This window comes from Nestor notabilis, unplaced genomic scaffold (genome assembly GCF_000696875.1).
Source record: "Nestor notabilis isolate BGI_N333 unplaced genomic scaffold, ASM69687v1 scaffold16328, whole genome shotgun sequence".
Lineage (NCBI taxonomy): Eukaryota > Metazoa > Chordata > Aves > Psittaciformes > Psittacidae > Nestor > Nestor notabilis.
The window spans coordinates 9,059-26,101 of record NW_009941645.1 but is presented as its reverse complement, the minus strand read 5'-3'; the positions used below and the strand labels follow the sequence as shown (position 1 = coordinate 26,101).

At 35.9% G+C, this 17,043-nt stretch overlaps 1 protein-coding gene across 1 annotated transcript in view; it reads right to left on the bottom strand.

Annotated features, from left to right (window-relative positions):
• LOC104410745 (metabotropic glutamate receptor 8) overlaps window positions 1-16,386 on the bottom strand; it is a 38,896-nt gene extending 22,510 nt beyond the window's left edge. The window contains exon 1 of the mRNA XM_010020996.1: window positions 15,406-16,386. Coding sequence (XP_010019298.1) covers window positions 15,406-16,386 — 981 coding nt within the window. The remainder of the gene's footprint in view (window positions 1-15,405) is intronic.
• Between the last annotated feature and the right edge of the window lie 657 nt (window positions 16,387-17,043).

Sequence of the window (17,043 nt, the reverse complement as noted above, 5' to 3'; positions counted from 1 at the left end):
TTGTGCCAGATTAGCAGAAGAGAGTGAGGGATGAGGCTAAATTGTTCCTCCCTGTGCAGAGGGAATGCACAGGTCTCCCAACAGCAAGAGGCTTTCCTCACCATATGTGCTTCCTCATCTTGGCCCAGCAGGGCAGGAAAATGAATTTGAAGGTTTTCAACACAACACACATTATGTAAGCATTAGCTGCAGGGTTTTACTCCATTTTAGTTTTCAGCGGCTTATTCACATGCCTTTCACAGAGAGTTGCGAAACCCAAAAGTTAGAAAAGACAACACAAGAGATTCTCCAAGCAGGTCCTGCTGTCATAGGGTAATTGATAGGCACCATTTGTATGTCCTGAAGAAATGCATGACAGCCTTTTGTAGATAGCTAAAGATAGATAGGGGATACTTTGTACATACTTCAAGATAATAATGGGAAGAGTTCATGCATTTGTTGGAGAGGTGATCTCAGCAAAGAAACAGTTCAGGGGCTGTTCCAAGCCAGTGGAAAATGCCATTGCAAGGAGCAAGACAGACCATTCTGCTTGAGAGATATCAGTTCTCCACATGAGTACTATCCTATGCAACATATTTCAGCAGATTAGGGGATTTTTTTAGGGAGCATTCTGTTTGTGGATGCTTGCAACACATGAACCATACAGCCCTGAAGGACATTTTCTTCCACGATAGACTATAATTTTGTAATCTCACTTGCCAACATATGCCCTCCCTCAAGAAATAGCATTTCAGATGCAGCATTTAATGCTCTTTCTTTAAATAATGGATGTTCATGTCTACACAGTTTTCACTAGGTTGCATGATGACCACCTTCTAATTAAGCACAGGTGAAGTCATGACCATCTTTCTGTCCTACCTTCTTCATATGGATTACTGTTCCTCATTACAAGGGTGTATATAGTATTGCTACCACAAGGGCTGAGATGAGGAAATTGCTGTAGTTTTGCTACCAGTTGTGAAGTCAATGAAACTCAAACAATGCCTTTGAAATCAGATGATGTGCACTACCTTCTGGAAAAAATTGGACTGCTAGTCAGACAGTGTGATGCATTTTACCCTTATAACCCCAAGCAAAATCAAGCTACACCATTAGCAGATAATGAAGCTAGTAAGTCTTACCTCTGCAATTGTGAGTAAACAATATACTCCTTTAATACTATTTATATGAGTGTGTAAACAGAGAGTTTCTTAGTACAGACAGGATCTAAGGGAACCCATAGTTTCAAATGTTATAGTTATGTCTATGCTAATATATCTCTGTATTACTCCATTCTTATAAAGCAAAATACAGTTTGTAAGTGGATGAAAAGACCTTTCATATTTAATGAACACAATGTATATAGCAATCAAATGCTTGGAGAAGTCTTTGTTCCTAAGTTATTGACAGAGTTGATTCAGATATTTTGTATCTATAGAATAGATTTAAGGCCTTATTCCAAAATTTAAGACTCTAATTTATATCACATTGTATCAGATAATCTTTATCACTTATAAACATGCTCAAATACTGAAATAAAAGTATTCAGCTGTGAGCATAGAAAAGGAATGTACATGTTCTATTTGTGGGTTTATGTTTTAAGCTGTTGATACTTTATAAGTGATCCCAGAAGCAATGCACCATCACACCCCCTCACCCCTCTACCCCTCCCCCCGGAAAAGAAATTACTCTGTCTATGCCCACTTTTATTTTCACTGCTATTTGAAAAAAAGGAAAATAAAACGCAGATGAAACAAGGTTAAACTAACTACATATGCCTACGTAACTACTACATTAAATACATGTGCCCCTTCGTTTAAGGATTATAAAGTTCTACATGAACATGCCAAAAAATATTATTTATAATCTTGGAAAACAGTAAAGATCTTGATGACACTGATTAACTGACTGAAGGAAGTGTGAATATAAAAGTTTTGATTTGCTCCAATTAACCAAACATTGAAATCAATTTAAACAAGGCAATAAAGGTAAATTGTATCTCAAGAACATTTTGAATCTCAAAGTTACAGCAGAAGAGTGATGCTATGCTATCACAAAACTCTTTAAAGTCTCAATTGTGTATCTTGGTGTTCTTTAAAATCACAACTGTCTCTCTTCTCAGTGAAAACCTTTTAAGTTAATAGTCATTTGAAGTTTTTCTTTTCGTATGAGTATCACCCTGTAAGGGTTTTCTGCCAGTGCCTTTCAGGGGGTGAAAAGTGTCCTGACTTTCATTGTTTTAAAAACTCTGTGACTGCAGCAGTCAGGCTTTTCTGAATGCATGGGTAAAAAACCTGTGAATTTACCTCCACAATCCTCCTCTGCCAATGAAGTATTCTGCTAGTGTTCTCCCAAAGCTTACTCATATTTTTGCCACCACAGTTCTTCCACCATTTTCGTACATTTTTCATTTTCCTGTCTTGTCAATACTAAAAAGTCAAAGATAACTCACAGCTACAGACTATCAGAAGTTATAGGTTCTTAAAGGATCTGCTAATAAAAACTGGATTGTAAAGGAGCAGATTATATGTGTGAAAATATGATCGACTGAAACTGTGTGTGGGATAAACTACCAAAAGACTTATCATAGCAAAGTAACACAGAATATCAGAGACATGCAAAGACATTATTGTGTCTTCTGGAAGTCATATAGAATCACATGCCTTCTGATAATCCAAAAGAGAAAAAACATGAAATCCTCTTTAATGCTAATTCTTTCATGTAAAATGCATTCCATTTTCTCTGAGAAAGAATTCGTTAAACACAGTAATGTTCTCCATAATAAGCAAAATCTACAGGGTTGGTGCTTATGGCTTGCAAAAGTTGAAAAACTGACATAGCTGAGACATTTATTAAAATTATTCTGTAACAGAGTAAACATTTGCTTTCTAAAAAGTCACCATTTCAGACCACTGAAGCATCTGAATGTAAGGATTTCAGCTGTTTATTTTTAATTCCTAGGTAATTACTATGTATTAACTATTTTAGCATATATGAAATACTAGCTTCTGTGCTACAGAAACATTAACTTTTATATTTGAAAGCTTCTATACATTGCCTGTTCAGAGACTCAATGTTTGATAAATATTGTGCTTGTAAATGTAAAAACACAACAGACAAGTCATTGACAGGTGTTTGGTTTTACTATCTTATTTTTTGCATGGAATGACTGACTGGGACTCTCACATAAAGCAGAGCTGCAAGAAAATAGCTGAGGAACAAAATCAAAAGTCTGAACATCATGAAAGGTTTTCAGGAGTTCAACAAAAATGCCATATAAGGGTAAATTAATAAGAAGGAAAACTGATGACAAAACCCCTGCACCCAGTTCTATGTAATTCTACTACAAATAGCTATGTTGTCTCATTTGGATTTTTTTAATATGATATAAAATGAAAAATACTTAGTTTTCTAAATGCTTAAGAATTTAGCAGTTGCCTTATCAGTTTAGAAGTGTGAGCCATGTGGTCAAATATCCTGCTTTAGAGTATGGCCAAAGCGGGGTGCTTTAGAGACCTAGTTGCAGGGAAATGTACTCTCATGAAGTTCTTGGTGTCTGACAGATCTATGTGCAGGCTTATGTTATCGGTTGTTTTAGGACCTACCTCTACACTTCTGTGGATGTATAAAAGAACACAGTGCTGGGTATTGGCACTCAGTTTAGCTTCTCACTCCTCTGCTTTCTGGTGCTTTGTATATTATAAAAGTGAAACCCTTGGATAAACAAAGATTCCTACCACAGTAGAAACCCTACTAAGCTCACTACAGCTGAGTACTCATTCTGTATTTTTATATTCAGGTACATATGGACGTTTGATCATGCAGCTGTACCTAACTGTTTGGGAATGTAGGCAACAATCAGGCAGAGCTGTGGGCCTTGGCTGTCTGTATTTGGGGAAGACTGCACTGAATTCTGCATGGAGTCACCAATAAAAAGGTTATTTTCATACTTTATGATGTCACTTACAGATTCAAGGATAAGGATAACTTCAGTGGAGATATCCTGAGATATCCTTTATCTCCTGGGAAAGGTGCTGTGCATGTTTTCTGTTAGTCATCAGTTTCCATTTACAAGTAACTGTAGCTGAAGGCTGTGATACCCCTAAGAGTACTGTAGAATATTGTGTACAGCACTGCCATAAAGGAAGAGTGTAAGACAGTGAAGTTAAATCAATGATATATTTTTAATCTGGTTTGGCAAATAAGCCATCATTTATAACAAATGGTTTGAGGTGAACTAAATGCATTTATTTTTGGTTCGTTCATAGAAAAAACAAAGTCAATAATGAACACCATCTTTATTTAATATTTTATTTATCACTGAATTGTATATTTCCTTTTCAGACACTTAAAAGAAAGGCAAATTAAATCAAATAGAGATATCAGGGAGAGAACAGATGGTGGCATCCTCTTACCTCATAAATGTTGTTAGATATTGTTTTATCTCGTAACTGTTCTTGGAGGGACTTTGACTTGTATTACCAGAATAGTAGCTTCATAACCTTGCTGCAGAGCATCCTGGAAGTATATTTTGCCATACTTTTGAATGGAACTTTTTTATATGAATGAAAAGTTAAAGATTCACTGAAACTAGAATCACAGCTTTTCCTTCCTAATTGGCCTCTCTGTAGTAGGTTCCTTGGCACAATTAGCTCCTTTACAAAGAATCATTCTCACAGAATGCTCAGGAGTACTTCAGGGATAAAAACAACAATCATTTCCAAAGCCAGTATGGACAAAGCTCCAACAAATATGCCTCTCTCCATTTTTCACAGTTCTATCCCAGCAGGAAATAAATTCACATATTCCACATGCTCTCACAGTAAAGGACCCATATGACATTATCCAATATTCCCACACATAATTTCCCATCTACTGACAGCTAGTTTCTCTTCATCTGAATACTCAAAGCAGAACACATATAAAAAAGTAATTCATTACTAAAACTTTCTTTCTGTGTACAGTACTAGAAGACCTCTCATGACAGTCGTTAGCTAGTCATTCATTCTCATTACATAGGAAAAAAAAAAGTCCAGGAAGTTGTTTAAAGCAAAATATCTTGGACTTATTCAAATGTTAGACTTTTAACCTGCCTAAACCACCATCTCCTTTTCGGAAGCTTCTTTCCAGCCCGCTTTCCAGAACTGCTCCCTAAACACAACCAACCCACTATTTGTTAAAATATTTCCTCATAATTTTTTCTGTGTCTGTGAAATACCTACATCTCCTAGTAGATATCCTATCTACTAGGATATTATTCACCTGAAATAAGCAGACATAACATCTGAAACTATGAAGTAGATTTTTAATAGTCTGTCACAGGGAGTGCATTCTGTAAGGAGAAACACAACAACAAGACCCATCTTTGAAAATTATATGTACTCTGGTTTCCTTAATGTTCTTTGGCAAATCTGGGTACTTCAAGTTTCTAGGAAGAAACAGAAGGTTTTCCTTTTTTCTCTCTTTCTTTTTTAACACAGATATTCACACACTTCAATTTGATTGTGCGCAAAATGCAGTTTTCATCTGAATATGAAAACATGTATGCTTAAACCTCTTCAGGAAAGAGCATGTGGTTCTTAAAATAACTGAAAGAGGCCTTGGTTAAGGAAGATTAGAAAGACAGATGAATTATGAATGTAATAAGAAAGTGATTTCAACAGGCAGTCAATAAGGTATAGAGTGTGCGGCCTCTGTGAAATATCCTTCACCCAAGTGAGTGGCTTTGCAGGAAGAAGAGAATGTTGTTTACAAGAGATGAAAAGCTAGAATAAAAAAGAAAACACCAAGAAAATAAGCACACTGGTGCTCTGAAACACATCACTGCTGGCTAACCTGACAAGTTAGATCTAAGTTACTTGGTTATACCGTGTCATTTTAAACAGCATGGTAGTGCTAACTGCAGTAAAAATAGGTCTTTGAATTGAATCTAAGGCATTACATGTGTTGGAGAGGTGCCCATGGTTTCATTTTGCAACCATAGGGGTCTAGTCTTCTGTCAAAGTGTGTACACAACTTTAACATGAAGAATATGTGTGTTCATCCATGGCCAAAAAGGCACACTGAGCTTGTGTTAGTATTTGGATTACATAGTTAAAAATCAGACTTAACCCTTATTCTGTAGATAAAAAGTCTAGCATAATTTTGCAAAAGATTTTACCTCAGTCATGTATAGGAGACAGAAATTATTAATTAGGCTTATAGTCAAACAGTGTTCTGCAAGGTACTAGTACATTCTGTAAGATGAAACTGACAACACTTAAATATCTCTGTCATAATTAAAAAAAAAATCTATCCAGAGTGGATCTTCAGCCAACTGTCAGTGTCTGAAATACAAAGACCTTTTTTCCCGCAGACAGGTGTAGAAACCATATTAACTTTTATCATACAGAAGAGGCCTGTTCAACTGCAGTTTTGCTATTTCCTTGTATATTCTGGTGATCTTGAGAGAAAACAGGTATAGTCAAATACTAAAATGCTTGATTGTGACATTAAAATGCTTGGCTCTGAACCGCATTCTCAAGGAAGTGCAGCTGAAGCAACACCGGCTGATAGTTCTTCCCTCTAGTCCACACTCTAGCATGAAACTCACCCCAGTACTATACAGAGCTACATGGGTACAAAGAGAAAGGCCACAAAAGGAACCAGTCATAAACGAGATCTGCTTGTCACATCCATCCCTGGCTAGGAGACAGGAGTAAGCACACTACATATTTATCTTTCCTATAACTATGCCACCTTCATGCTTATAAACTGCTAGTGTAGCAGTAAAGCAATTCACGTTTAAGGACATAAAGTATTTAGCATTTTCCTGCTTTGGATATTTAGAAAACCAGACCTGCCTGCAATGTATTTTTATACCATTTTCCCGGTGTGCAGGAGAACTTAAACACACATCAGGCTGTTTATTAAAACTACACAAAACTACAGGATAGTGAGCTCAAGATAAATCCAAGTCTTTCATTTTAGGTAAACAATGAAAAATACACTGTCAAATTCTCCATTTATATTCTTGAATAACACAGATGTGCAAAATTCTAACACAGGTCCTTTTAGAAAACTTCTAGCATCTTGGAAAATAGATGGGAGGCATATAGAGAAAAGATTAAAGGAAGAGTTAACAGCAGTTGGGGCAGTGACATCAAGGTTTCTTTATGTCATTGCAAAAATCTCACTCACTTGATTGTGGCTTTGTGTGAACCTTTCAGAAATAAAACACTGAACAAAGGAATTAAAACTTGGTTAGATTGAGAATGCTGGATGTAGTCAGCTGGAAAGAAAGTGTTTGTATGCAGGAGTCAGAGCAGAATTTTGCTAAATTTAGAATGAAAGTAACAAAAAACGGTAACAAAAAGCCAACATCAATGTCAGTGAGGGAGAGGAAGAAGACACACTGGGATAAGTGCAGAGTCTACGTCATGCATGAAAGAATTAGGATCCTGGATATCATGGAAGAAAAATGGCACTGTTTGGAATGACTGTTCTATCTTGGACAGATTACAAAGTAAGCAAGCAGAGAAACAAAAGAGAAGGATATAAACAGAAAAAAAAAGAAAAAAAATGAAGGTTGAAAAGGACAAAGGTTATGGCTTTGGTGGTGGCTGGAAACAAAGAAATTAAAGCCTCATTGACAAGGCAAATAGTGCAGAGGGAATAACAGAGAAATTTCCAACTTTGAAATCTGGAAGCCTTATGGAGATATGTGATCTTCGTGGATCAATAAAATTTTATGCAGTGTGATGGCTCAAATGGATAGAAGGTGATATGTTCTGGAATAAGCTGCTTCAGACTGTGCCATAATTTACACTGTATGTGTAGGACTTCTTCTCAAGCACCATTTCAGTAGATCAGCTCCTAAGGAAAACATATGGTGCAAACAATTCCCTTACAGAGACTGCCTGAAAAGCAGTTTGGGGATTTGGGACCAATTTCTGTATCATGCCACATTGGTTTGCCTGTGTCTGTTTGATGACTAGATTAGGAGATAGATACTTTGCCTGCTGTGAACTATTCTGCTATACCTCACTCAATTACAAGTGCTAGTTTCCTAGAAAAGACACTTGCAAAATGTCATGTGTTCCTCAGTTTCAGATCATTGCAATTGAACACTGTCTTATAAGTAGTTTCTTGCTTCTTTTCTAATCTCCTTCTGACCTTGCTGTTTTGGAATTGGGAAATACTATGCAGTACCTGTGCCATTCGAATGGCATTCACAATACCTGTGAATGCTTGCTGTTATTCCATCTGAGTTCAGTGGAGTTAAAAAACAGGACAAAGAAGTCCTGTGCCTTTCTTCCCTTCATTGTTCCGCTATTCTTATTGTATGGTAGTAGAAAGGTGGATGTTTTCTGTAAAAAACAGATTTATGCAGGTGCTGTGTCATCACTTCTATCAGTGCACCTGACAACATCACTTTAATCCCATCCATACCTTTCACAACTTCAGGTAAACACAACCTTGACAATAAGCATGAAAGCAATCATTTGACTGTTCTACTAGGGTCAAATTTCTGGTAAACTGGCTGACTACGAAATCACTCTCAAGTCTAGAAAGCACCTCTTTAGGAAGAGAAAAATTCAAACTGCATGTAAATACCAAAAATGCATGCCTAAAGTTATGGAGATAGTTCATAATTAATCTATTTGTAGCTAAATTACTAGGAAAAAGGACAACATTCTGCTACCTCTAAATTCTGACTCTCCTGGCTTAGCTTATATGTATCTCTGTTGTGTTTTATCCCTCGTTAAGAAGCTTCACTATAAGCTGAAAGCAAAATAGGCTTTCAACAAATAGATGTATATGACTACATTAAAGTATTTGTTCTGTACAAGGTGGTCATACAAGTATTTAAATTATTGCTTCTGCTGGGCCTTTTAAAATAATTCTTGTGGTTTCAGGCAAGAGCTTACAGTTATGTAAGATGAAGTATTTGCACACACACACATGCATAATCAGTGTTAACAATCTAATTAAAGATTCATTCCCATAACAGTTTTGGTTTTTAAGAGTAAGCATAAAGCTCACGAGTCTGTGTGAAATCAGATTTCCATCATTTTCTGGTTCCTGGTTATTTCCATCTTTATAAGATATGAATTTAACATTTGCTTTCCCTTATGTGAAATTTTAGACTTTTATTATATTTATCAAGTCTGCTAAAATTTTAATGGGCTTATATCTAAGTAATTTTTCGAACTGGATCTTGTTTTTTATTGGATGTCCAAATTATTGACATATCAGCAAAACTATGGCAATACTTAAACATCAGAATGGTCACAAGGAACAGAGATACACATCAACATACTGTGCTTTACGTAACTCTAGTTGAGTCACCATAATTGTCCTTGAAAATGTCTAAAGGAAATATAGGGTAATGTGGCTTTGATTAGGCACTGATCATGAGTCAATCTCAAGATGTGGTATGTGATCAGATTGTACACAAATTGTTATTCAGGCTCAGCCTATGTACGGCAATTTACCAGGCCACAGCGTTTTATCATCTTTGTAAAATCAAAATCTTGATAGTGTTATGAAACCTATGCAAAATTGGAATAATTTTAGTAGGAGAGAAGAAGGATGAGAAGCTCAATAACCCCTCAAAGCTAAGTTAAAGCCTTTATAATTTTCTTCTTTCATACATGTGTTTACTTGTTTTCAGTAAGGTAGAAGTACTTTTAAAGCTACAAAAAAGGTTATTTTTGTACTGCTTCCAACTTGGTAGGGGGTAGTAACTACAAGAAGTTTCACAAGATAATCCCACAAGGAGTTCCAACCCAATTTCTAAACAGTATTTTAGTTAAGGATTTTCTATTTTTCTTACCAAGGGTAAAAGTGTAAAAGATAGTTGCAATTAACTTTCTATTATATTATATCTACAGATATATTTTTCTCCAGTATGAGGGTTTATCATATCATTTTTAACTGGGGGAAAAAAAATATCCCTTTCCCTGTATTTTTACAAATATATTCAATTCCATTATTCAGTGATAAATTTGCTTGAAGATATTTTCTATACAGCTTGTGTTACCACTAGTTTTGCTTTATCCAAATTAAACCAGCCCTTGCAATGCCCCAGGAACCCAAGAATTTATAAGGTGCAAGTCAATTCATTGTTTTGAAGCAATGGCTGAATGGAATGCAGTGCCACAGGACAGCACTGGAGCTGCCTACTGAAAGATTCATTGGTCAGTAACACAGCAGACTAGATTTCAGTCTGAAATGGAAACCCGAATGAGCTTGTAGGCACATAAACTTCTGTGACTATGAGATTTTTATTAGGCATCTGAGTCCAAAAATTGCTACATATCCCTTCATTTTGAATGCAGAATTATGGATTGTATTGACAAAACAAAATGCAGGAGCTGCATTTGTCTCAATCCATTTTTTAATAAGGTCCCATGACACAGCATTTTATGTGCATCCCTTTGAATTTCCAAGTCCATTCTTTTCACATACAGAGAGTTTTGCAATTGTTCAAAAGAAGCATGCTTGCTTTTAATGAACTGTTAAACTGTCTGTGGTCCTTTTCAGATTAAGTGTAGCTAAGCATCAGTTGTCAGTGCTTGACCATCACGGCATGAAGCAGTTGAGGTCATGATTAAACTGTAAGATGCATTATCTACTTTTTCTTTTTATGCAAGATCACCAGCGACTTGGATGCTGTCCCATGCATAATAATGACATAGAGCACCACATCTCACAGTTATACTTGCAGATGAAACACAATTGTGAAAGTTTATAGTATCTTAATACTAAAGACCAATCTCTTTCGTACTATGCAAAGATCATCTAATACAACTGGAAGGATTTCTCTTTAACTGCATTTGTTGAAGACAACCAGATTTTTGACACTGAACAAATCAGAGAGAAAAGATCAACAATTTTGTGAGGTGAATCTGATTTCTAGAAATACAGTAGATAAGGTTTCTTTTGGTTTTTTTGGGGGGGTTTGATTGTTGTGGGTTTTTTTTTCCCCGAATATCTCTGTGAAACGTTTGTGGTCTTTCACAAACTGCCCTCTGTGATTATTGACTATTCTTTTCTAAAGTAGATGAAGATGGCAGTTATTTAGCTATCTGTGCTTCACAAAATTGTTTCTGCTTCTCAGTTAGAATTACTTGTCACAGAAACCAGCAAGTAAGAAGAAAGGTCTATTTCAAGCTCTCCAGCACACATTCCTTCTTCATATACATGTTACCAATTCTCTTATATTCCCCACGATGGAGCAGGAAGCATGTAACAGACTAATTTAATTTTTCTGGCAGCTCCTTCCTGTCTTTGGGTAAGAAGCCATCAGTCATCATGGATCCAGAAGCAAACATGTCAGACAAGCAAAACGGTGGTGTTTTCCACATGTGACAGGTGCACATCTCTTCAATATACACAACTAGGTACTCCAGCTCAATGCTCATATTGGAACAGACATGCAACCATGAAGAAAACAACAGGGTTTACAACCTTCAGGTGCACACATGAGCATCTCACTGAATTAAAAAAAAAGCTTTATATTTTATTAAATAATCTGCTTCTTTCTTAGAGAAGCTTGCATTCTCTCTCTTCCTAATAAACTTACAATTAAAATCACACATACTTAAAATGCCAGTGGTTTAATTAACATAAAGGTAAATAGAAATGAAATTATAACCTGAAGACTGTAGGCATATCTTAAAACAACAAAGGTATGTCTTTAAAATTATGTATGCATTAGCTTTACACAAATTCCTTCATTCAGCAAGAACACATGCTGAAGCTTGGGTACACACTATGTTGAATAACAAAAAAAATCTAAACAGAGGCTAGAATTTTAAAAAGTAGCTGTATTCAGCACTCCACAAGGTTTCATTGAGTGAGTAGCACAGTCTGAAAGAAATTTTCCCCCTAACTTTCACACACTTTAAGCAGGCAGGTCACACCTACATGTCATGAGCAGACCTCATGAGATGGACCTTTTTTCTTGAGTCCAAAAGGGTTTCAGCAAACCTTTACAGATGCATTTCATCTCAAAACAACTTAAAAGAACTCAGGACCCTTGCTTCTTTTTCCCATAATCACTTACTTCTGGAGCAAAACAGCTAAACAAGGGAGCAGATAACTACCCCACAAAAAATGCTATGATTTTAAATTATCAAAATGGGCCTGAAAAGCATCTAAGTGAACAGAGCTCAAACTTTATTTGCACAACAAACTGACTTGGTTGACAACAGCAATCCCTTTTGATTTCTTAGGTAATCTAATGTATTATAAAAATATACCATGGTATAATTATTTTCTAAGAAAATCAGTACTTAGCCTGAAAGTTGATCAGATATGTTTTGATAAATGTTATTTTAAATGCAAGTCTGGCATTTAAAGTCAGTTAAGAAATTTTTCAGTTTAAGAAAGCAGGAACACTTTAAAAGTTGTGAAATTATCCTCTTTCAATATCAAAACTGCTCTGCTTCCGAAATTCAGTTTAAACTCAAAGAAGCAGAAAAGGTTGAAACTGAAAAAACGCTTTCTAAATGTCCACAATATTTAAATGACCCAATCCATCATTTGTGGCTTATTTATTAGCTAATGAACTTATTTCATAATTTTCACTTGTTATTCTAGTGGGAACAGGAAAGCTTCTCTTAAGAAACTTTTGGAATAGGTTCCCACAATGTGACTTTTGAAAGAAAAGAGAATCTCTGTATTTAACTGGTTTCTCATTAGTGTTATCTTTTGCAGTTTACTCAGCCACACTGGCGAAGTATGACCACTCCTTTGTCCTCTTGCACCAGCTCATGGAAGGCTAGGGAGGGAAGAGCAGATTTGTGGGGCTACTGCAACAATTACTTGTTCAGCTGGTGAGTGGACCCAGCAATGTCCATGACCTGCACTGAAATGATTTATCTTCACCAGCTGGAGGGAAACATGCTGTTTTAGGAACGAGCAAAGAGTGAGGAGCTTCCCTCAGAGAGGGAAAAGGAGCAGAGGAAGATTAAGCAAAAAACTGCATTTCAGTTGTACTGTTCATGTTTTTTTTTTCCACTCTGCCTCTACAGCAGAATAACAAAGTCCTAACTTCTGCTAAGGATTAGGTCACAAGTCCTAGGAAATTATTAAAGTTAGAAAGAGTTTAGCTCCTGAAATATTTACTGTTGGAAAAATATAGAATGAGAAAACATTATGAAAAGCTTCTACTTTCTTAAAATACAATTTCCAGTGAGAGAGAGGGATATTTCTTCAAAATATAAAGTTTTAACTACTCTTTATTCAAACAGAAGTGTGTCTAAAGCTAGTAGCTCAATGAACTGCAAGCTGGAAGCATACCTGGCTTATAATAAATGTTAAATTTTATTACTGTCAACGTTTCAAAAAAGGAAACATTCATTTTTAATAGTACTGTAAGTTACCCAGCTTATTTCCCCATTCTCTCTGAACAAACTCAAGCCATTAAAAAAGAAAAAAGAAAAAAAAATCATCTCAGGATTCTAAAATCAATTGCAAAGTGAGTAAGCACCCAACAAAAGTCTGTTTATCTTCTCTTTCATTTCTTTAATCCTCACAAAAATTCTTAACATTGAATTTCAAATAAGAATCTATAATGTATTAGTTTGGTTTTAAAATGCTTCTTTTGGTGCTATGCATTAACTGAGAAATCTACAAGCAACTTTGAGTTTATTTAGAGAACATACATATGTGTGCAATAAGATATACATTTCCTCCTGAAAGGCATCAGATGAAGAATAACAAGTAATTTTGAAAAAAAGGCAACAAGTGAAACTTAGTGTTAGAAGCTGTGTGATTGAGTATGATTTGTTCAGTCTTGGGTTTCATAAAAAAAACGCAAAGGAAGAGTTCCTTAATCTTGTCTTTAGAGGTCAAAACCGGTTTATCCTTTACTGCAAGCTAAGGTAGATCAATGCTGTAAATTAAAACCCACTGTATAATTGCCAGCCCGTGTTTCGATACTCAGAAATACATTTCTTTTGTTGTAGGTATTTGCCATAAAACTGGCTCAAGATGTTAAAACAAAAAGTACCACACATTTATATATAAAGGTATTTTTCTGACTTAAGCCTACACATACAAAAAAAGACAGAATTTAAATAAAATTAACCTAAATATCTTTTCCTATATCAAACAGGATATTTTTTTATCTTTATTTACTGTATCGATCGTATGCCATTACCTTGGTTCTCACTTCCTCTGACTTAAGCCAAAAGGCCATGGAAATCAAGCCTGATCCAATTCACCAGGCCTGCTTACTTCAGTTTTTAGTCAGGAATACATTTTTCTGCCACACTGTCTCCCCCATACAATTCCTCTGCTTGAATTAGGAAGTATTTCATCAGCTATCCAGATATGTTCTTCAATTCTGCAGGCAAGCGTGCCCTCTAAACCAGAGACACACCAAAACTTTGCACAATTATAAGTGGATGCATGTTGACTTTTCCAATTAAATTGTGTATTTTAAAATATTTTCTAAAACAAATGCTAGAAGAAAAAGGGAGTTTATGTAAAAACTGATGATACTAATTTCTTATTTTTAACATTTTTCAAATGTCCACATTAGCAGTTCTGAAGATCGATGCTGGTATTACTTTTCCCTCCTAACTTTTAATTTTCACCACCACCAGCTGAATAAAATCTCACACAGTCAAAATTTACCTCTGCCTTCCCATTACAGCTGACAGAAGGAGAGTTAAATGTCAATGTGTTTGTACTGCTAGCCATAACTGATACAGGAAAGGTCCTTGCCAGCTATGAACAATGAATAACAGATATCCAAATACGCCACATTTAATTTCTCATTTAAAATGTCAGGAAAATGTTTTCTTTTGCTCTGAGACAACAATTAGTGAATTATGCTTTATATGATTTCACATACACTTCATTCATTCTTCCTATTTTTTATTCTTTTTCTTAGTTGGTTTGTTTGTTTGGTTTTTTGGTGTTTTTTTTTTGGGGGGGGGGTAAGCTTTTTTTTTTTTTAAAATGTTGTATATGTCAACCAGGGAGAAAAGTAATTCTTTCCATTCTGCCCAAGTATTCTTCTTCATTATTTTTGACAAATGTAAGCTGATCTTCTCAGACTTTTAAAATGCAACCATCTCTATCAGATCTGTGGATGATAAAGATTTATACTGCTTTGTGTAACAGGCTAGAGCATTGCTGAAGAGTAATAATAAACATTAGCAGAAACAGTCATTTAAGGATATATTGAGAAAATATCAACATTATTATGTCAGTCACACCAAAAATCACATTCAGTTTCTTGTGTTAAAAGTATAAGAAACCTACTTTTTGAAACATGTTTTTTATTTTCTGTGAATTCTGAGTTCGTTTGCAATTATAATTCAGAATTATTAATGTGTAAGAGTGAAAATGTTGTAGTGCTATAAGTATTGCAAGATGAGAGTAGAAAAAGGCTAGTATTTGATCTGTAATCTTATCATAACTTACCTTCTCTGCTGATTGGGCCGTACCAAAAAAGATTGGAATAAAAGCTAACCAAATTATGCAGGTTGTGTACATAGTAAATCCAATGGGCTTTGCTTCGTTGAAGGTCTCTGGAACCCCTCGTGTTTTAATAGCATAAACAGTGCATGTGACCATCAAGAGAATACTGTATCCAAGGGAACAAATGAGAGAGAGATCTGAAATGTCACATTTGAGAACTCCCCTGGCATTTTCTGGTTCAAGTGTCCTCTGCTCTCCGTAGTCTACAATGGTATGTGGTGGATCAATAGCAAACCAGATGAAGACTCCAATAAGCTGCACAGATATGAGGCTGAAAGTGATCACCAGCTGGGAAGCTGGACTAATAAATTTGGGAGCTGTGACAGATTTTTTACCTTGTTCAAATATTCTGTGAATCCTGTTTGTTTTGGTAAGCAAGGCGGCGTAGCTGAAACACATGCCAAGTCCTAAAAAGATCCTTCGAAATGAGCAGACCACTGTATCGGGAGATGCAATCATTAAAAAAGTAATGGAGTAACACAGAAAAATCCCAGTCAAGAGCACGTAACTGAGCTCCCGCCCAGAGGCCCTGACGATTGGTGTGTCGTTGTACCGGACAAATGTCACAATCACGAAGGTGGTGGCAATTATACCAAGAATAGCTATGAAGACGGGCACAATGGCCCAAGGAGAATGCCACTCCAGTTTGATTATAGGTATAAGCTGGCAGTCCGTACGGTTGGCATTTGGTCTCTTATTAATGGGGCACAGTTCACAGTTGAATTCATCCACCTGGTAATGGTACCCCTCACAGCGCTCACAGTGCCAGCAGCAGGGTACTCCCTTCACAGTTTTCTTTCTTTCCCCAGCTTTACAGGGCAGGCTGCAGACAGATGCTGGATGAGTGTGTTCTTTATTAGCCCACTGCATGTCTTCTACCTGTGGGTATGAAAAAGTTAATGAGCCTTCTATTTTTCTGCCCATTTATAATATCCTAATCCTGGTCACAGTTTTGTCATAAATCACTACATGCTGACAGTACAAATACAGTTTACCATAATAAGAAACCTGTTTCTTTCCCTTGTATTGACTTTATAGAAGTGTTAAATGATTGTGTCCAATAAATCATTCATGCCACAGGCTTGATGAGTGTCATTAGTTTCTATTTACCTCTTCACTGCTGACCAAACTGACATCTGTAAAAATATTTATTGACTCCAGGCTGGTTTAAAAGCAAAAAGCCCTGTACACAGTGCTTTAGAAGTTAATTGCATGCAAATATAAATACCAGTAGTTCTCAAACATCTAATTACAAGATAAGGCTATGTGAGTTTCAGAGAAGCTTCTGGTACAGTAAAAACATATATTAAAATCTCTTTTCATCAGCTCTGGCAGAACAAAGAGTGCCAGAAAAGAGAATCATGATGCCACCTCTTCCACGAACGTGGATAGTTAATACTTTTCCACTTTCTAAGTCTTGAATGCAAAAGTGTTTTATTTACATTTCTAGCAGGTAAAAATTATTATATACTGCTTTCTGAATAATAATGGAAAAGGACATAATGGCTACTACTTCAGTCCTCCCGATTCAAAACGTCCAAGTATCTTCTTGTATTACAGAACAGATGCACACAATGCAAT